General features: G+C 42.5%; 2 protein-coding genes and 1 long non-coding RNA gene across 3 annotated transcripts in view; all 3 read left to right on the top strand.

The window, feature by feature from the left end:
* LOC119913119 (butyrophilin subfamily 2 member A1-like) overlaps window positions 1-24,612 on the top strand; it is a 206,992-nt gene that overhangs the window by 101,657 nt on the left and 80,723 nt on the right. The gene's annotated exons all lie outside the window — the stretch shown is intronic.
* Window positions 1,057-3,576, top strand: LOC119913113 (coxsackievirus and adenovirus receptor homolog). Its single transcript, XM_038732444.1, has 3 exons — window positions 1,057-1,349; window positions 2,419-2,766; window positions 3,192-3,576. Exons 1-3 carry the CDS (start codon window positions 1,154-1,156, stop codon window positions 3,320-3,322), a joined length of 675 nt encoding a protein of 224 aa, XP_038588372.1. The 5' UTR covers window positions 1,057-1,153; the 3' UTR covers window positions 3,323-3,576.
* LOC119913128 lies at window positions 7,810-23,346 on the top strand. Its single transcript, XR_005446382.1, has 4 exons — window positions 7,810-8,488; window positions 8,692-8,730; window positions 8,880-8,990; window positions 22,961-23,346. It is a non-coding gene; the product is annotated as an uncharacterized LOC119913128 (long non-coding RNA).

Here is a 24,612-nt window from a genome sequence, read left to right as displayed (position 1 = left end):
TTGTGGGCCATGAACAGGCCCGCCCTCCCCTCTTTGTTTAAGGTGGCGAAAAGAGTTATGGCACCTGTTGAACGTGTGTTCAGCCATGGTGGTGTGATGATGCGCCCACATCTTTCACTATTAAGCGACAAAGTGCTATCAAACTTAATTTGCCCCACATTTGACACATCCCTCTGAATAACCAATGGGGATGAAGCCAGAGACTCTGATCAAGAAAGGGCTGCCCCCCTAGATATGTGAGTGGATGGTAAACTGATATTCCAAATAACATGTGTTACGACCCCCTGTTGGTCTAGGGGAGTGGGGGCCATAAACATATAGGCACAACTGGTATAGATCTTAACAAGGTAACTTTTATTGGTAACAGAGATGTAGACAGGTAACAATAAACAAAAGGAGGGGGACGAGGGTGCTGCGAAAATAACAAACCAAGTTACCAAGGTCCTCAAAAGGAGGCCTGTACCTACCTATCTATTTAAGCAGAGTTGATTCTTGCTACAAAAGAACACAAAGAGCACAGCACCCACTCCACCTGGTGAAAACTAACACAATAGTAAACAAAACACTAAGTGAATTTCTCCACTACACCCAATGTGGAGCTAACAAACGAAGGTATGCAAATGGTTTCACTAAACACAATGTACAGCTAACAAGCAGAGTATGCAGTCAATACCAGCGGCACACAAGTCAATAGGCGGTGACAAGCTGCCCGGAGCAACAGGTGGACTCTCCTTATGAGGAGGAGGTAATCAATGTGGTGACGAGCCATTGGTTGAGTGGAAACAGAGGGAACCAATGGGCGGGACTGATGTCAGCACCCCAGAAACCAGGAAGTAGGCGCGTCTTCATTCCACAGGGACACAGCCTACTTGGTAGAGGTGAGACATAAAAAGTGAAACACAAAGGTGACAGCGACAGCCGTGACACTTGTTAATCCGAGCATCTCCATTGGTTATTGGGATTTATACATTCAAACAGTTGAATATACCTACAACACATTCTGTTAATGTGTAACAAAAATTTTATCTATTTGTTCAGATATTTTTAGCACATTTAAATGTACAAGAAGAAAAAAAATTCACAAGTAGAAATATTTTTCACATAGCTACAATATATTTGGGATATATTTTATATATGCTCTCTCTATAGACAAATGTCTGACTCTCTGACAAGCTGGCATTCCACTGTTGATTTCCAAATGGGCGGGTCCACTGTAAACAAAAACTACACAGCAGAAAGAAGAAGTCAGTCTGATCTCAGCTTCATCAGCTCTACTGTCATGGCTGCTTTCACATTTGCACCATTCGTGGCTTTGTTCACTTGTTCATGGATCTTTGTTCTGTGTCAAGGTAAGAGGAGTGTGTGTGTGTGAGATAATGGTACATTTAAGTGTAAAGAAGTAGAAAGTTTCTGTTTTTCAACATATGTACAGCATTAAACGCAGATATCAGAAATAAACCCCTGACAATAGATCTCTCAACATACTTCTGTATTTTAAAGGAAAGTTGTCAAGTGGATCAGCAGGTAGATGATTGATTGATTGATTATGTTTGATTATGAACTTTGCGTACTGAATTAAAAACTTTGTTAATAACTGTTATCTGTATTACTGTTGTAGTAACTTGTATTTAAATCTGTTTATAAAATTTTCATTATATTATTGATTCAAATATAAATGTACTACTTTAGACTTTGACTCTGTAGGCTGCTGGATATGTTTGTAAAGTTTATTATGAGCTGACTTATGAACAGAGTCTCCACCTCTGACCTCTGTTCCTCTCCAGCACTGTAGTTTACTGTGTGGACGGATGGACAGCAGAGACCAACATGTGTCCTCTCCCCTCTCGTGGTGTCTGTCCATGCAGATCCAGCAGCTTCATTTGTCTCTCTGAGAAGTAAAGCAGTTTCATACTGTAGGGACTCTTTCCTCAGTAGAAGTAGTTCAGACACAGTCTGAGTAGAGGACGGACAGACTGGGGACACATTTGGAAAACAAGGACAAAGATTCAAAGCTTCTAGGAAATAATAAACTTCACATGTTTAATATTTCAGCTGTTTGTTCAGGGTCAGAAATGCTGATGTCTGTATTCAGATGGGAAATAATATCAATAATCAATAATCTCCAAACAAGCAGAAAGCAGATGAAAGTAAAATGTCTCCTGTCTGATGGTGCGGAGGACGACTTGACTGACAGCTGTAGAAATGAGCAACATGAAGTCAGCGTGCAGCTGCAGCAGAGGAGTTAGTCTCTCCTTTCTGCAGCTGGGACTCAAGTTGTCTGAGAACAGGGTTTGAAATGCTGCTGAGTTCACATGTGCTGTTTTATAGAGACCTGATCTCTGCTGCTTCCATCAAAAGATGTTTGAACAACAGGAAACATTACAAGTCCTGACTGGAGGCTTTTCTCTTTCTGTTCAGAGACACCGGAGCTGAAGGTGAAGCCTGGAGAGGACGCCACTCTTCAGTGTCAGGGTCACAGAGATGCTGACATAGAAGTTATAAAGTGGATCAGACCTGACCTGAAGTCAGATGATGGTTATGTCTTCTTCTTCAGAGAAGAACGCTCATATGAAAACTACCAGCATGAATCTTATCGTGGTCGAGTGGAGCTTCAAGATCCAGAGATGAAGGACGGAGACGCTTCTGTGATTCTGCAGAACGTCAACATCAACGACGCTGGAACATATGAGTGTCGGGTTAGAGAAGAAAAGGAGACAGGCCAAGCTAAACCCATCAGCATCATCAGGCTGAAAGTGACAGAGCCAGGTGAGTGTGTAGAGCTCAGAGTGTCTCTTTGTCTCTCAGGTGAGCGTGTAGAGCTCAGAGTGTCTCTTTGTCTCTCAGGTGACCGTGTAGAGCTCAGAGTGTCTCTTTGTCTCTCAGGTCAGCGTGTAGAGCTCAGAGTGTCTCTTTGTCTCTCAGGTGAGTGTGTAGAGCTCAGAGTGTCTCTTTGTCTCTCAGGTCAGCGTGTAGAGCTCAGAGTGTCTCTTTGTCTCTCAGGTGAAGCTGCTTCCTGGTAGTTGAGCTGAGAAACATCACAGATCAGATGTTTGTGTTTTAGAAAGATGTTGCTGATGAGACTTTAGAGGAAACAGCTGCTACGAGTCATGTGATCAAAGTGCAGTAGATAATGTCTGACATTCTGTTCACCTGCTGACAGCTGATACCTCACACCTGTTTCTGCTCTGCAGGTCACACAGCTGGACACAAGGAGGGAGGAGACAAAGAGGGAGGAGACAAGGAGGGAGGAGACAAGGAGGGAGGAAAAACCGAGGAAGGAGACAAGGACGTAGGAGACAAATATAAAAATATTGAACTCTGAGTGAGTCTGTTAGTTTGTGTGATTCTTGTTGTTGTTGTTTTTAGAAAGCCCAAAAAAGATTAATACCAACCTGCCAATCCTGAAACTGTCAGTCACATTTTTCTGGCAGCGTGGTTAGCTTGGTAAACCAACCGAGTCCTTACAACTGTGACCCAGCTTCAAGTCCAGCCTGTGGCTGCGTGTTGTCCACTATCTCTTTCTGCGTTTCATATGACTATCCACTTTCTTTCAAATAAAGGCAAAATTTTAAAATAGTCTCTCTCGTAAATCTGCCTCATGTGTCTCCCATGAAATAAATCCAGAAGTATCTAAAAGGTGGAGGCAGATGTGACTGACTGTAGCTGGATCATCAGCTGTGACTGTTTGCGAATGCTTTTAAATCTACCAGTGATTTCAAGTCCTGTGTGATTGGAAAGGTAGGGTGGAGCGGTGACTGATGGTGCATTCATGTGCTGTCAGAATAATGAGAATCTTTTTTTCCTCCATAAATCTTTGTTGCAAATAGATAAAGTTCACATGGTACATAAGTATACACCTAAATATACAGAACAGTTTACAAATGTATAAGAAGACACCGATAATAAAAACTTTGCCTGGAGAGGACCATTTTTTGACTGTTGTTGGTTTTAGAAATGAATTAATATAAGATATTGTAGATGTCTGCGTTTAAACGCTCTGATAATGCTAATCCAACACATCTTTGTAGTAGCGTCTATGTCGATTCCACATTCCAACTTAAGAGCCCATGAACACACGCACTGAACGACATCACAACTTGGGAAATGGGAACATCTGAGGCACTAGCAGACTGGGAGAATTGGGACATCGCCCTGTGGCCTGAGGGCGTGCGACCTCTGACATAAATAGCAATAGTAAGTTGCTTTGGATAAAAGAGCCAGCTAAATGAATAAATGAAGCTGACAGTCCATTCTAACTACTCTCTTTACATTAATGTAAAAACAGACTTCATTTCAGTTATATGTTGAGTTTTACAACAGTACCCTGCTGCAGATGTAACCAGGAGTCAATAAAACCTGATCAGGATCTTTGACCTTCCTTATTAACTGTAACTCTGTATAGCTGAGAAACAAACATGAAAACTGATGGCTCAAAATGTCTTTCTAGGCCAGTCCCTGTAATCAGAGAACAAAATGGCAGGTAGAGTGTAGTTTGGAGCAGCTCTGAGCTCATTTGAACTTCACCATCCCCCACGTCTTATTCTGAGTCAGGATGTGGGTTCAGTCCTCCCTCCTTACTGTTGGCTGGTAAAAAAATAACTAATAGGAGAACAGACTGTTGCTCTTTCATTTATCTGTGTCTGAAGACAGTTTTTTTCTATGTTAAAGAATTAAGATTTCACATAAATCTTTTAACTGTTTGTCAGACTGAACTGAACTCAACACTCCAATTCGAGCATAACCATGTAACCAAAATACAAATACAGTGATAAAAGAGTCTGCTTTGCAAAGTTATCAGGCAAGATAAACTTAACAAAATAAAATGAGAATTAAGGTTATTAAATTTTGCATCCTCAAGAATTCTTTAACGGTAGAATGAGTTGAAATGTATTCTATATACTATAAAGGGTTTATAGTGTACAGATAACTCTTATCCTTATTGTATTACTATTAAATCTCGTATTTTTCATGTAATGCGTATTTTCTCATCTGCTGTGTTGAATCTGGAGCTGCTTTAACAAGTGAATTTCCCCAGTGGGGTTTGGTTGCCAGACTTCTTATTTTTTATTTCCTTTCCGGTAATGCTCTTCTGTTGGATATTTGCAACAATTATACTACTGTTCATGTTATTGTATCCACTTTCTGGGGCTTTCTCTCTATAAACAAATGTCTGACTCAACCTGACATCCCCCTGATCAGAGACTGACACTGTTTTTTACCATTTGGGTGGTCCGCTGTCAATAAAAACTACAGAGCAGGAAGAAGAACTCAGTCTGGTTTCAGCTTCATCAGATGCTGCAACTCTGCTGTCATGGCTGCTGTAACATTACTGCGTCATTTGTTGCTTTGTTCCCATGTTCATGGATCTTTGTTCTGTGTAAAGGTAAGGGGAGTGTGTGTGCGCCATGTGCTTTATTGTAAAGAAGAAGAATGTTTTGTTTCCCCCATACATACAGCAGCATAAAACACAGATATCAGAGGACGATTGTAGACAGGACAGAGTTACAGAGAAGGCAGCACAGTCTTGACTTTGAGAGTAGCCGATGCACGAGGCGACTAACGAGCCTCGTGCAATTTTAACTCTTAACTTTGACTTTGCGTGGAAGAAAATGTATACTGTACATTAAAATATATACAATGTCATGACATAATTTGCAGTACAACATTATTGTCAGTGTTGGGAGCAACATGTTACAAAAGTAACACAATTATAGTAATGTATTGCTTTTTGCTGTAATGCAATAATTTAACGCATTTCTAAAACAAAATCAGTAGTATTATACCTGTTCCAGGCTGAGTAATGCACGTTACAACGCACTTTAACCCAAAGTGGTGTTTTGTTTTGTAATAATTCACCAACACCGAAAAATATTTCGGCACGAGAAAAACAAATCCATGAGTAAAAGAGTAACGTAACGTCCTGTTGCTGGAATCCAATGGTCGAGATTGTAGGCAGGGTGCAAACTACGGGAGCTCCGCTCCTCTTCACAAGACAGTAGCTCCTTTGATCAAGGATCTCAAATGACAGTAACTAGTACACTTTACATTACATTTTGGAAGTAACTTGCCCAACACTGATTATAATAAGGTGATGCACTCTGTTAGGGCAGCTGAGAGGATCCAAAAGCGGACACAAGGAGACGCCGAACAGTGTAGGAAGGCTGCTGCTGATCAATGACTCAGACAGAGAGCACAAGGGACTGTAAAAAACCAGCTTCAATTGAGAAACATGGAAGGTCTGATGAATTCTGATGGAGCGGGGCAAGGCCAGTTTAACAGCCTCGGGGTTGACAACTCTGTTAATCACAAAGGGACCAATGAACCGAGTGGGACAGTCCTGAGAGGAATATACCTAAAGAACACCCAAACACTCTGACCTTGTTCATACGCAGGGACGGGGAACCTGTGTCAGCAAGTCAGCAGTTATTTTCCACAGAGCAAAGTAAGTCTGCTCCGGTGTCCCTCAAGAGCTTGTGGCAACGCCTGATGTGGTGCTGAACCGAAAGGACCGTTCGCTCGCTCTCCTGCGAAGGAAACAGAGGTGGTTGGTAGCCAAGAACGGCTTCAAAAGTGGCCCGCCCTGTGGCACCACTGGTGAGAGAGTTATGGGTGTACTCCACCCAGGCCAGATGTGAACTCCATGTGCTCGGATTCGCGGCCGTAACACAGCGCAGGGCAGCTTCCAAGTCCTGATTCGCCCTCTCCGCTTGACCATCCGAAACCAGAGGAAAGGCTCACTGTTGCTCCTAGTAAATGACAAAACTCCTTCTACCTTGGATGTGACCTTGGATGTGAATTGCGGTCCTCTGTCAGAGACTAAGTCCGTTGGAATCCCATGTAGACGGAAGACGCGCCGGGTAAGGAGGTCTGCAGTTTCACAGGCTGTAGGCAACTTAGATAAGGCAATGAAATGTACAGACTTGGAGAACTGATCCACAATGGTAAGTATTTTATCATTACCTTGGGAAGGGGGCAACCCTGTCACAAAGTCCGAGGCGATGTGTGACCAAGGCCATCCAGGCATGGGCAGTGGAAAGAGTTGGCCTGCTGGAGGGCAGTGAGATGCCTTACTCCTAACGCTGCAGGCAGCCACATATTCTCGGGTGTCAGCCTCAATAGTTTTTATAGGCAAGGTACAACTTCACTGAACAAGACCAGGTCAAGCAAGCCTGAGTCAGAGTGTTAAAATAGTTAAATATAATCAAAAACTACAATGCAGTCTCATAAAATAGAGCTGTGTGTGTGTGTGTGTGTGTGTGTGTGTGTGTGTGTGTGTGTGTGTGTGTGTGTGTGTGTAAAAAAATAAAACCATCAGTTTCAGCTCTGAGTAGGCCTATCTGGATCAGCTTCCCTGTGCTGGACCCTGACTCTGCTTGTACTGATTGTACAGCTACACATGCACAAGAAGAACATCAGGAATAAATATGACTAACAATAATCCATTTTCTTTTTCTATCTATGGATAATTCCCTACCCAGCCCTGCACTTATCACTGTTTCTGGTTTCATTTTCCTACTCCTCTTCCTTCTTCCTCTGTTGTTCATAATATATATTAAAGCCTGACCGATATGGGTTTTTTGGGGCCGATGTTGATGCCAATATTAAAGTAAAAAAGAGCCGATTTATGAGCCGATATTTAGATAGAGAATGATTTGGATAGTACACCCCTTTACTGTAGTAACAACACTTAGAACAGGACGATATTGAAAGCTGGTATGTTTGTGGGCTGTAAAACCTTTTCCTAAATGGATTACGTTAATAAAATAGATTACAGTCTCAAAAACTGAAGATGTAAACAATTGCATATCAATAAATGTTTGTTGCTGGAATGTGCAACTTTTTCAGCCATCTGTAAACAGAGAGAATAAGCATGCGTATTTCACTTTACACATAATCTGCCATTATTCCAATGTAGCATATTCACATCTAGTTTATCGTTGTACCAGCACTCTTCTAACTAAAGCTACGAGAAACCATTTCTCATCATCGGTATAAATCATGCCATCTATGATACAGTGAGCTGCTGTTGAATGCATCTAATACAACATGACTCTCTACAATGAGGACTTGCAACTGTAAGATTTCATTTAACTAACGTTATGATTACAATCAGAGCCGTTAAGACTTTCTCTATGTACACAATAGGCTTTTTGTGTACATAGAGAAATTCTTAGATCTTTTGAGTTCAGCTCATGATGAATTCGGTGGAAAAAACAGTGTTGCGCTGATAATTTTGTTCAGTGTTCGTACATAGACATTAAACAAGAAAACATCTCTCGTTGTGTTGTTTTTTGGAGTTTTGTCATCACTGTAGGTTGGCAGGAGTCGATGACTACAAGATGCCGCTGCTCCCAGCCAAGAAATAGTCCTGCACACATCCTCCAGTACATCCACAATGCATCAATTAACACCTCCTGACAGGTGGATTATGTTGCCTTTGGACAGAACCAGCCTAGACATTTCTTCAGTTTCACCTATACAAGAAAAGGTGAGTGATGAAACTCCTACTGAACTGAAGTCAAAGTCTTTTGATAAAAATCTTTCCTGATGCTCCTTCATGCAGCTGTCTGTTCATGGTGAACATGAAGCTACCTTTAATGAGACAAACAGGATATGAGCTTTGTGGTTTTTTTGCCGTATGTCTCTGCGTTTAACTGAAAAGCTGTGATCTGTCATTGACTGTTGTTTCAGTGTTGTTGAGCGTCTGCCAGACGTCTGCCAGCACAAGTGGTGAGTTTCAAACCTTATGTATGTGTGTGGAAAAGAATATTTAAAGTTTAATGTAATTATTTTGCTACTTGTTACGTTGGAAGGAGTGGAATTTGTAATTGTTTTATTTACAATCTGTGTACTCTGTAAAATCTCAGGTTATCTTTCAGGTGTGTTTGCCGCCCACCACCTGTCGTCACCACTTCCAGTCTGTTAAAGACTGCTCACTTGTTGCAAAGCGTATTCTTGCTGCTGGAGAAATTATGCCGGGAACAAAGAAGGTAAGGTGACATATTCACCAGAGGGAGGTGGTTTAATAAAACATCACACTTTCATACCGGAAACCATGTTCACTTCCTGTTTTCTACAAAGTTGGAACAACAAGTCAACCTTGCTTCAAATCATGCCTGCCGTCGTCACTAATCGTTACAAAGTGGTTATTATTTGCATAACCATGACAACAAAGGTCACCTAAATTAAATAAGCATTAATTTCAACCCAAACCACAATGTTTCCCTGTCCCTAACCAAACCTTAAGTTGTGACATCCCAAAACAGATTTGTAACAGTAAAACTCAGACAAATGATGTCGTCCTGCTGATCGCTGCGTCAGATTAGTAAAATACTTCTATGTGATGTTCCAGAGGACTAACAACATACACTCACCTCAAGGATTTTTAGTAACACCTGTTCAATTTCTCATTAATGCAATTATCTAATCAACCAATCACATGGCAGTTGCTTCAATGCATTTAGGGGTGTGGTCCTGGTCAAAACAATCTCCTGAACTCCAAACTGAATGTCAGAATGGGAAAGAAAGGTGATTTAAGCAATTTTGAGCGTGGCATGGTTTGTTGGTGCCAGACGGGCCGGTCTGAGTATTTCAAAATCTTCACGCACACGCATTTCTAGGGTTTACAAAGAATGGTGTGAAAAGGGAAAAACCTCCAGTATGCGGCAGTCATGTGGGCGAAAATGCCTCGTTGATGCTAGAGGTCAGAGGAGAATGGGCCGACTGATTCAAGCTGATAGAAGAGCAACTTTGACTGAAATAACCACTCGTTACAACCGAGGTATGCAGCAAAGCATTTGTGAAGCCACAACACGCACGACCTTGAGGCGGATGGGCTACAACAGCAGAAGACCCCACCGGGTACCACTCATCTCCACTACAAATAGGAAAAAGAGGTTACAATTTGCAAGAGCTCACCAAAATTGGACAGTTGAAGACTGGAAAAATGTTGCCTGGTCTGATGAGTCTCGATTTCTGTTGAGACATTGAGATGGTAGAGTCAGAATTTGGCGTAAACAGAATGAGAACATGGATCCATCATGCCTTGTTACCACTGAGCAGGCTGGTGGTGGTGGTGTAATGGTGTGGGGGATGTTTTCTTGGCACACTTTAGGCCCCTTAGTGCCAATCGGGCATGGTTTAAATGCCACGGCCTACCTGAGCATTGTTTCTGACCATGTCCATCCCTTTATGGCCACCATGTACCCATCCTCTGATGGCTACTTCCAGCAGGATAATGCACCATGTCACAAAGCTCCAATCATTTCAAATTGGTTTCTTGAACATGGCAATGAGTTCACTGTACTAAAATGGCCCCACAGTCACCAGATCTCAACCCAATAGAGCATCTTTGGGATGTGGTGGAACAGGTCCTTCGTGCCCTGGGTGCATCCCACAAATCTCCATCAACTGCAGGATGCTATCCTATCAATATGGGCCAACATTTCTAAAGAATGCTTTCAGCACCTTGTTGAATCAATGCCACGTAGAATTAAGGCAGTTCTGAAGGCGAAAGGGGGTCAAACACAGTATTAGGATGGTGTTCCTAATAATCCTTTAGGTGAGTGTATGTCTGTCCCATTGCTCCACCACTCCGTCAGTCCAGTTAAACTCTCTTCCTCCTCTCTGTAGGTGAGTGTAGTGACTCTGTAGAAGGTTATCTGGTTTTGCTTCTTCTCTTAAGAGATGATCAGGAGACACGGGGCCCTACACAAAGTGTTTAATCACATGCAGGAAATGACAGCGCTGCAGTTTTAACATGAAGGAGTAAGAAGGGCTGATCTGAGATCACTAAGAGACAGATTCATTAGAAACAAAGATGTAAAGTTCCTCAGTGGAGTTTCTCTCCACTCTGTAAATTTCAGTGTGATGAAGATTACACTTTAGATCAAACTACCTGTGTTTGTCTTACTTCTGTTTTGGTTGTTGCAGTGACACAGATGTCCTGCAGGAGTCAGTAACTGTGAGTGTTTACTGTGAAACTAAACTGTGGTTCATATCTAATGTTTAATTATCAGTGTGAGTCCTGTTTAACATATACTATCTGGACTTCTGCTGCAACATGACCTACCCAAACTCTGGTGTTAATGGTTTCAACTAACAACAGTCCTCCTGGAACAGATGTATGCCTTTATGCTGAAAGAGCATCAAGTTGAAATTGAATGTTACATCTTCCAGCTTCTCCTGGGAAACCCAAAGTATTCCCACCCTATATGAGAAAAAAGGTCCTCACTTTGTGTTGAAAAATGGTGGGGACCATTTGGCTTAGATTATGGATGTACAATACACTTAACTCATGAGACATGACCACAATATTTGGGTCATGAAAACAAGACACAAGAACATTATTTTGAAGAAATATTCAGTGCTGAAATATGATTGGGGGCAACACAATCCAGGTGGCAGGTGACAATTCAAAATATGAATATGTAATATAATGTGGAAATTAGTAGCTTGTTTTTTTAGCTTAAGTTACTTTTTTTGGACATGCACATTTCTATTTTTTATATTTAAATTGCGTTGCGTGTTTTCTTATTGTGCAAATAAAACTTTCTCAAAGCATTTTCATTTGTTAGTTAACATTTCTCATTGCAAGCTATTTTTCGGAACATTTTAACTAATTATGCTTCAACATAATTGGTCCCCAGAGTCCCCTGTGTAGATGACACCTATGATGAGATATGTAATCTCTCAGTGTTCAGGGTCTACCTCGGGTTTTCCAGCTGCTTATATCTTGTTCTTTCAGTAAGTACCCAAAGCCACTGACCGAAGGTAGTGAAGCTCTGATCTCGATCTTTGCTTTCCAGCTTTATGTTAAAACATAAATCAACTTTGGTTTATCACTCTCAAGCTGAGTTCAATTCCTCTAGCCACACCCAGACCTGATTACTCCCACACCTGTTCTCAATCAAGAAATCACTTAAATAGGACCTGCCTGACAAAGTGAAGTAGACCAAAAGCTCCTCAAAAGCTAGACATCATCATGCGATGCAAATAAATTCAAATAAATATTTAAAGCCATTCCTAAAGATTTGGGACTTCAACAAACAACACTGAGAGCCGTTATCCACAAATGTCGAAAACATGGAACAGTGGTGAAAGACCAAAATTACCCCAAGACCGCAGCGACAACTCATCCAAGAGCTGCATCCAAAGAACTGCAGGCTTCACCTGCCTCAGTTGGTTAGTGTTCATGGCTCCACCGTAAGAAAGAGACAGGGCAAAAATGGGCTGGAGGGCAGTTCCAAGACGAAAACCACTGCTCAGCAAAAAGAACATAAAGGCTTGTCTCAATTTTGCCAGAAAACATCTTGATGATCCCCAAGACTTTTGGACTGACGAGACAACAGTTGAACTTTTTGGAAGGTGTGTGTCGCACTACATCTGGTGTAAAAGTAACGGCATTTCAGAAAAACATCATACCAACAGTAAAAGATGGTGGTGTGGTGGTCTGGGGGCTGCTTTGCTGATTCAGGGCCTGGAAGTAAATGGAACCATGAATTCTGCTGTCTACCAAAAAATGTCCGGCCATCTGTTCATGACGTCAATTTGTTTGATGATCTGAAACATTTCAGTGGGACAAACATGCAAAAAAATAAGAAATCGGCAAGGGGGGCAAACACTTTAACACCAGTGTGAATAAAAAACAAATACTTTGACAGCGTCTGGTGCTGAAAAAGATCTCAGTTATGACAGCAGAATCACATAATCACAAAACACACCATTACTAACACTGAAAGAACACGACAATGGAGGAGATACTGCTGGATATTCAGCACTTCATTAAATCTTAACATAACATACAACTCTGTTTCAACACATTAGTTTCTAACATAAATCAAACCTGCGTGATGACAATAACTCTGTTTAAACAATTTACTACCACACTGGAGCATGTACAGTGGGTACGGAAAGTATTCAGACCCCTTTAAATTTTTCACTCTTTGTTTCATTGCAGCCATTTTCCAAAAATCAAAAAAGTTCATTTTATTTCTCAGTAATGTACACTCAGCACCCCATCTTGACAGAAAAAAACAGAAATGTAGAAATTTTTGCAGATTTTTAAAAAAAGAAAAACTGAAATATCACATGGTCATAAGTATTCAGACCCTTTGCTCAGTATTTAGTAGAAGCACCCTTTTGATCTAATACAGCCATGAGTCGTTTTGGGAAAGATGCAACAAGTTTTTCACATCTGGATTTGGGTATCCTCTGCCATTCCTCCTTGCAGATCCTCTCCAGTTCTGTCAGGTTGGATGGTAAACGTTGGTGGACAGCCATTTTCAGGTCTCTCCAGAGATGCTCAATTGGGTTTAAGTCAGGGCTCTGGCTGGGCCATTCAAGAACAGCCACGGAGTTGTTGTGAAGCCACTCCTTCGTTATTTTAGCGGTGTGCTTAGGGTCATTGTCTTGTTGGAAGGTAAACCTTCGGCCCAGTCTGAGGTCCAGAGCGCTCTGGAAAAGGTTTTCGTCCAGGATATCCCTGTACTTGGCCGCATTCATCTTTCCCTCGATTGCAACCAGTCGTCCTGTCCCTGCAGCTGAAAAACACCCCCACAGCATGATGCTGCCACCACCATGCTTCACTGTTGAGACTGTATTGGACAGGTGATGAGCAGTGCCTGGTTTTCTCCACACATACCGCTTAGAATTAAGGCCAAAAAGTTCTATCTTGGTCTCATCAGACCAGAGGATCTTATTTATCACCATCTTGGAGTCCTTCAGGTGTTTTTTAGCAAACTCCATGCGGGCTTTCATGTGTCTTGCACTGAGGAGAGGCTTCCGTCGGGCCACTCTGCCATAAAGCCCCGACTGGTGGATTGCTGCAGTGATGGTTGACTTACTACAACTTTCTCCCATCTCCCGACTGCATCTCTGGAGCTCAGCCACAGTGACCTTTGGGTTCTTCTTTACCTCTCTCACCAAGGCTCTTCTCCCCCGATAGCTCAGTTTGGCCGGACGGCCAGCTCTAGGAAGGGTTCTGGTCGTCCCAAACGTCTTCCATTTGAGGATTATGGAGGCCACTGTGCTCTTAGGAACCTTAAGTGCAGCAGAATTTTTTTGTAACCTTGGCCAGATCTGTGCCTTGCCACAATTCTGTCTCTGAGCTCTTCAGGCAGTTCCTTTGACCTCATGATTCTCATTTGCTCTGACATGCACTGTGAGCTGTAAGGTCTTATATAGACAGGTGTGTGGCTTTCCTAATCAAGTCCAATCAGTATAATCAAACACAGCTGGACTCAAATGAAGGTGTAGAACCATCTCAAGGATGATCAGAAGAAATAGACAGCACCTGAGTTAAATATGAGTGTCACGGCAAAGGGTCTGAATACTTATGACCATGTGATATTTCAGTTTTTCTTTTTTAATAAATTTGCAAAAATTTCTACATTTCTGTTTTTTTCTGTCAAGATGGGGTGCTGAGTGTACATTACTGAGAAATAAAATGAACTTTTTTGATTTTTGGAAAATGGCTGCAATGAAACAAAGAGTGAAAAATTTAAAGGGGTCTGAATACTTTCCGTACCCACTGTAAGCGCCGTCTGTGTGAGTGTAACCCCCTCTCAATGCTGTGCTTTTCTCTACATATTGATTAATTCGTGTTGCGTGTTCAAATTGCACCAAACATGACACTGCACTTCCTTGGGTCCGCAGCAACACACCAATAAGTGTAAAGTTGATTGGATGAGCAGTTATTGACATAATCAAAATATAAACACACACACACACACACACACACACACACACAGATTCTTCCTTTATTAGAGATGGGAAAATGAGATCAGTCACTCTGTCATCCTATTGGCTGCAGAGTAACTCTGCTGACATCTGGTGGTTTAAAACAAACTCACACATTCAGAGAATCAACTTGACTTCCTGTTGATAAACTTTATTTAACTTCTCAGGTAACTTTTAGTAACTGGTGCACTGGATTAAAAAACATCTGAATTGTGTTATTTAATGTGTTTTCAGTTACAGGGTAGGATTTTCTTATTTTATCCAAGCATGTTTGTTCTTAAATATTCTAAATATCTGAACAGGAGAACGTTCTGTTTACTGCCAGCAGTGATCAGATATATGTGATCAGGGAAACATGTCAGTAAAAAGTACTTGTAACCATGAAAGGCTGCTTTCAGAGTTTGATGTTGAGTTTGAAGTCCAGACTTTATTGATTGATTATGTTTTCCTTTGCCTCATCATGAATGTGAAATCTATAAATGTGGTGGAGTAAAGTAAGCCTACAAAGTCCTTCAAAGTAATTAAAGTTTCCCAGGGGTGGGTGGCGTTAGCTCTGTGAACTGTCAGTACGGTAGGCCAACTCAGTGATCACAAATCACAAAAAAGCAATACTGTGTTAAGCAGGGGGGGAGTAACAATTTAAATTCACATTTACTACTGTACTAAAGTCGGAATCATGAGCGGTGGGTGCTTGAGCACCTGTCCCTTTGGCCATTGATGCCCAAAGTGCCCTTTTATCAAAGCATAACAGCAAAACAGCTATATAACCTCAAAAGTATCTCTCTGGAAATACATCTAAATATGTAAGTATAACATTTATAATACTTGTACTGACATCAGAAGGCAGAGTGATGTCATAGATTTCAGGAAAGGGTAGTAAATGTTAATGTGAAAGGTTAATGCTACTCTGTGATGTTTAGTAGGGGCCAACAGAATGAACACACACATTGTAGTATCTTTATTAGTGGTCCAGGCCCAAGTGGGCTGGGAACCCGCAAATGCAAGGCATCGCGGTTCCCAGTACCAGTGGAGCTGGGAACCCTATTGTTTTCACTCAGATTTGTTCTTTTTTTCTCTTCCGTGCATAAAACTGATACAACTGATGCTGCGGTCTAGACGGTAACTGCTAGGGACACCAAACTCACAAGGTAGGTTCACAGCCTCAAGAGTACCTCAGGTGCAAAAATCCGCGAAAACTGAAAAACCTATTTTAATTAACTCCTCCGAAGCTGCAAGTCCGATCGACACCAAACTTGGCACGAATGATCCCTGGACCGAGCCGATAAAGGTTTGTAGAGGAAATCTTGATCCCACAAAAACTGTCGCAATTATACGCTAACAAATATTTGCGAAAAACACTACTAACAGGTAATTATGTCATATCTTCGCTTTGGAATGGCCGATCAACACCAAATTTGGAGTATTAATGTGGGACGCCCTCCTGAGGGCCTGTGCAAAATTTGGTGAAACTCGCCCCTAGGTGGCGCTATTTAATTCAGAAAATTTTGTTCCTCTACGAGTCACATTGACATGAAACCACAGCCTAAATGTTCAGCACCCTTACTACAGGCACCAAAGTTCACCCAAATATGCCCATAGGTGGCACTGTTATTGTAGATTAAAGATGTCAAAAAAAAATCCCATTGACTACCATGCATTTTATATCTCCATAACAACAAGTCCGATTGAAACCAGATTTGGAGCAATTGTTCCCCATGGACCCCTGATGACACCTGAAAGATTTGGTGCAATTCGGCCATAAGCTCAAGCTCAAATACGGTCAGAGAATCCCATTCATTTCAATGGGATTTTCAACCAAAGGACATTTTGCCACATAACTACGGCCCACTACATTGCACATTCATAAACCTTATGTCTCCGTGTTTGGGGGATGCTGCCGATTCCTATGGTATAGGACACACCTCTATGCGATGATGTTTTCATTTTCACTATATTGCAAAACTGAAAAACCTATTTTAATTAACTCCTCCGAAGCCAGAAGTCCAATTGCCATGAAACTTGGCACGAATGATCCCTGAACCGAGCCGATAAAGGTTTGTAGAGGAAATCTTGATCCGCCAAAATTCATCCCAATTACAACCTAACAAATGTTTAAGCAAACGCTAAAAACAGGATGTCATGTCAGATCTTATGTTTGCAATGTCCGATCTATACCAACCTCAGGGACCTTATCTGGCACGCCCTTTCAAGGGCTTGTCTGAAATTTGGCGTCAATCGGCTCCTAGGTGGCGCTATTAATTGGAAATCAAATAACACTCCCATATACATACATTCATTTCACATCTCTGTAAATGCAAGCCCCTTTCATTAATAACTCTGGTCATTTATTCTCCACAGGCCCCCTGAGCCACGGCAGGGCCCGTGCACAATAAATCATGGCGGGCCCGGGCCGACTCGTGCGCCCTCTGCGGGGCCAGGGGGGGGCGGCTTGCGCCAGGAGGCTTAGACCCCGCTTATAACTGCTTTTATATATATATACTATACTGCAGTTCTAGTTTTGATTTGTCTTTAGACATGTAATCAATCAAAATCCAAATATACCTCAGACTCACAATGCAATATAATCATGATCACAATATTGCTACTGTAGTTAAACAAGCAAGCAGCACACACATATTAACATCTCTATCTATAGTTTTGTTTGTTGTACTCTTACCCCTGCCTTGGCCACCCTCATTCAAGGCAGACTAAGGCGGGTCATACTTTTGCAAAGTTGATGTAGAAGGTGTCTGCACACACATTTACTGAAAGACTGAGCAGGAGAAAAAGAGAGGGGGTTTCTTCTTGTAGTTTGAGGGATAGACCCGGGACCTATTTAGATTGAATCGACATGACAACGTGCATTTAGCATAAATAGGATCTTACATTGTACGGAAGCTGAAAGACATTCATGCTGTTTAGAGTCTGTGGTTGCGGCTTTGTTTATTTTCAGTTATCTGCATCTCTCTGTTATACTGAAGAGAGATGTGTATCGGATGTCTGTATTGGTAAGCCACAGCCAAACCAGCAGGCCTACAAGTAAAATTTTCCATCCAACAGCTTTGTGAAACCCACAGACCCACAGACATACAAACATCTTTCTGGCTCAACTCACACTACATCCCCACTAACAGGGTCTTAGCGGCATATTTTCCACTTTTAAATCTCTACTAAATCAGCCTCCACCAACAAATCTGTCTGACAATACCTTTACCTGTGAAGGCCGGCAGGCAAAGTGGCAACTATAACTAGCCAATTTTCTAAATCACTCAAAATCAACGAGGGCATATGGTTTTTTACCAGCGTGAGAGAGGCAGCAGAAATGTCTGTGAGCTTGCTTATGTGTGTGAATAAACCTCCTCAAACTCAATCTTGTTATGGACATCACTTTGCTTTGGTACCTCTGAACCTGCGTAAAGCCTAACCATGACGTAGCCTCAAGTGGCCATTTGAGAAGTTTGTTATTATTTGTTTTTGTTTAAGTTTATGGACAAATAGCCACTATAGATAGAGTGATTTCAATAAAAGTGCTTTACAAAAAGAATATAATTAAAATACACTACAATAAAAATTTTAATTAGCACATTAAACACTAAAAGTAAAACCACTTATACAAATACATCAGAAGATAGCAAACATTTACATCTCATACGCTGCAATGTCTATATCCTTATACATACAGTACATGTAGCAGTCCTTCTACATCTCTTCTTCTGTCTTCCCAGGTCAATGGCATGTCACCCTCCTTGTTTACTCCTCTCATGGAAAGCGAGGTATCAGAACTCTTTATCTGTAGCCGTCCCACTACATGCCCAATGGACCCAATTCCTACGAATCTCCTCCAAGCCACATCTCCTACCGTGGTGCCGGCAATCATTCATGTGATAAATCTTCCTGTGGCTTCGGGAACCTTCCTGACCGCTTTCACAAGGGGTCACCTTACACCCCTACTCAAAAAGCCCTCCCTCAACCCAACTGAAGTTGAGAACTATCGGCCAGTTTCACTTATACCAATTTTATCCAAAGCTATCGAACGGGCAGTCTTTAAACAGCTCTCAGAATTCCTCTCATGTATTGACATCCTAGATCCATATCAGTCTGGTTTTAAGAGTGGCCCCTCTACTGAAACGGCTCTTTGTCTGTGAGTGAAGCCATCTCGGTGCTGATCACAGACTGTCTCTCAGTCATACCTGCATGGATGAAGGCTTGCCACCTTCAACTAAACCTCTCTAAGACTGAACTCTTTGTCATTCCAGCCAAGTAATCTATCCACCATAACATCAAACTACAAAATGACTCCGCAACCATCACTCCAACCAGGGTGGTGAGAAACTTGGGTGTTATGATTGATGACCAACTGTCCTTTTCAGACCATGTTGCTGTTGTCTGTCAGTCGTGCCGCTTTTCTCTATATAACATAAGGAAAATCAGGCCCTACCTCACTCAGTACGCCACCCAGCCTCTAGTACAGACCATGGTTATCTCTCGTCTCGACTACTGCAAGGCCCTCCTAGCAGGTCTTCCAGCTTGTGCAGTGAAATCCCTACAAATGGTCAGAATGCAGCAGCGCGTCTGGTTTTGGATCAACCCCAAAGGACTCATTTCACTCCATCATTCGGCGACCTCTATTGTTTTCCCATGGCCTCCTGAATCAAATTCAAGTCACTAATGCTTGCATACAGAGCTATTACTACAAGCCTACGTTCCTTCTCAGCTATGCTCCTCCAACAGATGCCACCTTGCTCTGCCATCCCTTCACACCAAGCGATCCCAGTCCGGGCTGTTCTCAACGAGCTACCACATGCCATCAGAGCATTGGAGTCCTCGCTTCTTTATAGAGAATGGGGCATCAGTCTTGCAGGTGCTTTGCTCAGCTGGTCACAGAGAGGGAAGTAAACGAGTTATTTAGGAGGCAGAATGGGCCGGACTCTGTCCACCCTGAAGCACTGTGCTGATCAGCTGTCTCCGGTGTTCACAGACATTTTTTACACCTTACTGGAGACATGCCATTTGCCAGCCTGCTTCACTTCAAAGCCTCCACCATCATCCCTGTCCCTCAAAAACCAGGAACCACTGGACTAAATGGCTACAGACCCGTCGCCCTGACCTCTGTGGTTATTAAGTCCTTTGAACGCCTTGTGTTGTCCCACCTAAAATCTATAACAGACCCACTCCTGGACCCCCTACAGTTCGCCTAGAGCCAACAGGTCTGTAGACGATGCAGTAAACATGGCCCGTCACTACATCCTCCAGTGCCTGGACTCCCCAGGCACCTACGCCAAGATCCTGTTTGTGGATTTCAGCTCTGCTTTTAACACCATCATCCCAGCCCTGCTGCAGGACAAGCTCTCTCAGCTGAACGTGCCTGACTCCACATGCAGGTGGATCAGACTTCCTGAAAGACAGGAAGCAGCACACGAAGCTGGGAAAACATGTCTCTGATTCCAGGACCATCAGAACCGTTCACCTCAAGGCTGCATTTTTTCCCCCTCTGCTTTCTTCCTGTACACCAACACCTGCACCTCCAGTCACCAGTCCATCAAGCTCCTGAAGTTTGTGGACAACACCAACCTCATTGGGCTCATCTCAGGTGGGGATGAGTCCGCCTACAGGTGGGAGATTAGTGGGACCGAGTGAAGCCAGACCGGTCTCTCTTGGAGCTCAGTGCTCTGAAGATAGTGGAGATGGTTATGCATTTTAGGAAGAGCACAGCCCCACCCTCCCCCGTCGCCACTGTGGACTCCTTGTGCTTCCTGCATCACCTCCATAACCAAGAAGGCCCAGCGCAGGATGTATTTCCTGCGGCAGCTGAAGAAGTTCAGCCTGCCAAGAGTCCATCCTCACCTCTTCCATCACCATCTGGTACGCTGCTGCCACTGCCAGGGACAAGGGCAGGCTGCAGCATATCATTCGCTCTGCAGAGAAGGTGATTGGCTGCAATCTTCCTTCTCTTCTGGACCTGTACGCTTCGAGGACTCTGAGGCGAGCAGGAAAGATTGCAGCTGACCCCTCCCAACCTGGACACAAACTGTTTCAGACTCTCCCCTCTGGCAGGAGGAGGAGTCCATCAGGACCAAAACCTCTCGCCACAAAAACAGCTTCTTCCCATCTGCAGCTAGCCTCATCAACAACTCACTGACACTCCCCCATTGCAAATAATACAATGTCTCTGCACATATAAATATTATTCATTTCATATCATGTACCTGGCACATTGCACATATTTGTTGCTAATTGTTAATCTTTGTTGTTGTATTTTTATATTGTCAATTTATATATTTCATTGCAATACATCTGCACAACACAAACACAGAATAATGCACATGTAAATATGTGCGATGTATTATTTTTCTCTATTCTTTTTAATATTCTTAAATAACTTGCATTGGCTATTCCATATTTATATATTTCTACATTTATTTATGTCAACTGTATGTTTGTATGTAGCGCCTCATCAACAAAGTTTTCGTGTGTGTAATACACTTCTTGGCAATTAAGCTCCTTCTGATTCTGAGCAGCTGCTATCGCATTTGCGCTATGGTAGCATTTTTCGACAAGGCAGCATATATCTGCCTTGGGGGGAGTGTGAGTACATATGGTCAAACAAAGAACAAACGTGCAGGGGGAACTTAAGTTGCTTCCTGCAAATGTGTGGTTGTTTAAGGCCAAACACAAGTATATTTGTGCTGCAGCACGTGTTCTGACAGGAACCAGGAAAAGAGATCATATTTCTCCTGTCTAGTCTTTGCATTGGCTTCCAGTAAAATCCAGAATAGAATTTAAAATCATTCTTCTTACCTACAAAGCTCTTAATGGTCAGGCACCATCTTATCTTAAAGAGCTCATAGTACCTTACTACCCCACCAGAGCACTGCGCTCCCAGAATGCAGGGTTACTTGTGGTTCCTAGAGTCTCCAAAAGTAGACTAGGAGCCAGAGCGTTCAGCTATCAAGCTCCTCTCCTGTGGAACCAGGTTCCAGTTTGGGTTCAGGAGGCAGACACCATCTCCACATTTAAGAGTAGGCTTAAGACTTTCCTCTTTGATAAAGCTTATAGTTAGGGCTGGCTCAGGTAGTCCTGAACCATCCCTTAGTTATGCTGCTATAGGCCTAGACTGCTGGGGATTTCCCATGATGCACTGAGCTCTCTCTCCTCTACTTTCTCCCTTTCTCTTCCCCTCTCTCTCCTTCCATCCCTCTCTTTTTCTCTCTCTCTCCAAATTAATGCCATACCATTGAAGAAATAGGCAACAAAATAACTTTTCAGTAACATAGGTTGACATTATGACATAGTTGTTTATGTGTTATGCAGTATTCAACACCATGTTGTAGTCCATGTTGTGACTACTGTTCCTGAGACTCATATTCCAGTCCCCAGATTCAGCTGAACCACTGTTCTGACGGTATTGGGCCATGAACAGGCCCTCTTTATTTAAGGTGGCGGTTAGAGTTATGGCAGTCCCTGCATCAAGTGCTCCTGTTGAACGTCTATGAAGATTCTCAGTCATCCAGGTCATAGTCATCCAACGAAGGTTAAAATCAAGGGCAACTTGATATTCAACCAAGTCCAGTTGCCCTTGATTTTAACCTTCGTTGGATCACCTGTTGAACGTGTGTTCAGCCATGGTGGTGCGATGATGCGCCCACATCTTTCACAATTAAGCGACAAAGTGCTGTCAAACTTAATGTGTCCCACATTTGACACTAAATATAATGGTGACGAAGCCAGAGACTCTGATCAAGAAAGGTACCCCACCCCCACCCCACCCCCCAACTTATTGATTAAAATAATTAATGTACTACTTTAGATTTTGAAGCTGTAAGCTGTTAGATATGTTTGTAACCTCCTAAAGTTTATTATGAGCTGACTTGTGAACAGAGTCTCCACCTCTGACCTCTGTTCCTCTCCAGCACTGTAGTTTACTGTGTGGATGGATGGACAGCAGACCAACATGTGTCCTCTCCCCTCTCGTGGTGTCTGTCCATGCAGATCCAGCAGCTTCATTTGTCTCTCTGAGACGTAAAGCAGTTTCATACTGTAGGGACTCTTTCCTCAGTAGCTGAGAGCTGGGACTCAAGTTGTCTGAGAACAGGGTTTGAAATGCTGCTGAGTTCACATGTGCTGTTTTATAGAGACCTGATCTCTGCTGCTTCCATCAAAAGATGTTGAACAACAGGAAACATTACAAGTCCTGACTGGAGGCTTTTCTCTTTCTGTTCAGAGACACAGGAGGTGAAGGTGAAGGCTGGAGAGGACGCTACTCTTTAGCATTGTCACAGAGTCACAGAGGTGCTGCCATTGAAGTGTTGTACCGTCTTCTTCTTCAGAGACAACCGTTTACATGAAAACTACCAGCATGAATCTTATCTGGTCCAGCGGAGCTGAGAAATCCAGAGATGAAGGACGGAGACGTTTTTGTGATTCTGAAGAACATCAACATCAACGACACTGGAACATATGAGTGTTGGATTAGACAGGGAAACGAAAAAGGCAAATGAAACCCATCTGCACCATAAGTCTGACAGTGATGACAGTGTTCACCCTGCTGCCTTCTGGGAAGAGATATAGAAGTTTCTGCTTCCACACCACCAGACTGCAGAGCAGCTTTCCCCCCAAGCTATCAGACTCTTAAACTCTAGTTCATCCTCAGCACTGCCCCATTGATATTCAATATAGTTTATTTCTGTTTACTATTTTTAATATTGCTTCTATATTAATACAATTTGTCTGCTACGTAGCAGAAGGGAGTTACAAACTAAATTTCACCTTACAACCACTGGTGACAAATAAATCTACCTGGTACCTTGTACTTTGCCTGCTGCTGTGTTCTCTGTCAGATGAGCACATCAGCTGTCAGCACTAACACATAAAGACTACAGATCATATCTTCACAAACTAAACAAACAAGTATGTAAACATTATGACATGTAGAAACACCTCGAGGGCAGATTACAGTAGCCTACACTATCATTCGCTACACTGAAACCCAGTAACTTTTTTGGGTGGGTATCTTTTGCTTGTAAACAGGAGGTCATTTCAGCCCTAAGCTTAATGAAGTGAGCGTTTTATCATCGGTACCTTTAAGAAATGATAGTTAAACTGACATCATATAGCCTACAGCAGGGGTTTTCAAATTGTGAAGTATGCCTCCCAGGGGGGCTCCAAACTGTTTCAGTGGAGGCTCAGTGAATAAAAGTCAAACAATATTAAATTACTATTGCATTAGTTATCAAAAGGACATCACATAGAATAGCCTACATGTGAGTTCAGGACAAACCTTTTTAAAATTATTTGGTGCAGTCAGAAGTTATGTCAAACAGCAATATCAGGCTATTTTGGCTCAAATGTTGAGAGTCTATGGGATCAAATAATATTCATGATCCCATAGGCATCCAGGAATTAAGCAAAACTTAACAAGTAAACTAAAGATGTGGTGAGGGGTCTCCGATTCCCAAGCCTTGTCTGAGGGAAAGGCCAGCAGTCTCAGACTTTGAAAACCCTGGCCTACAGGGAGTCAAGATGTACAGGGACACCTGCGAGAAAGTCAGGCCTAAGAGTAGTTGAGTTGAGTAGTTGAGAATGTACCTTGACTTATGATTTTAGCGTTGCGTATGTTTTGTCAGTGTGTATTTGTGCTGTACTTTTTATTGCAAGTGGAGTGGTGTGTTTAAAATGCATGTGTGTGATTTTAAGTTTTACTACTGGCAAGACTGTCTGTGAATGCCGCACACCACTGCTGACGTGGTAAATAGACAACGAGTAACAGGTGCGGTCGGATGGAACCGGCGCAGCAGCTAAGATGAAGCAGCGGCGGGCAACCGTGGGAGAAGCCGCTTTAAAGAACCTGTGTGTCTGTGAGTCCTAGGGCTCAGG

The sequence above is a fragment of the Micropterus salmoides genome, unplaced genomic scaffold, assembly GCF_014851395.1.
Source record: "Micropterus salmoides isolate LMB-PRFRI ecotype aquatic unplaced genomic scaffold, ASM1485139v1 Ms_hic_scaffold_2, whole genome shotgun sequence".
Taxonomy (NCBI): Eukaryota; Metazoa; Chordata; class Actinopteri; order Centrarchiformes; family Centrarchidae; genus Micropterus; species Micropterus salmoides.
The sequence above is the reverse complement of the archived record's forward strand: the minus strand, read 5'-3'. Positions and strand labels throughout refer to the sequence as shown.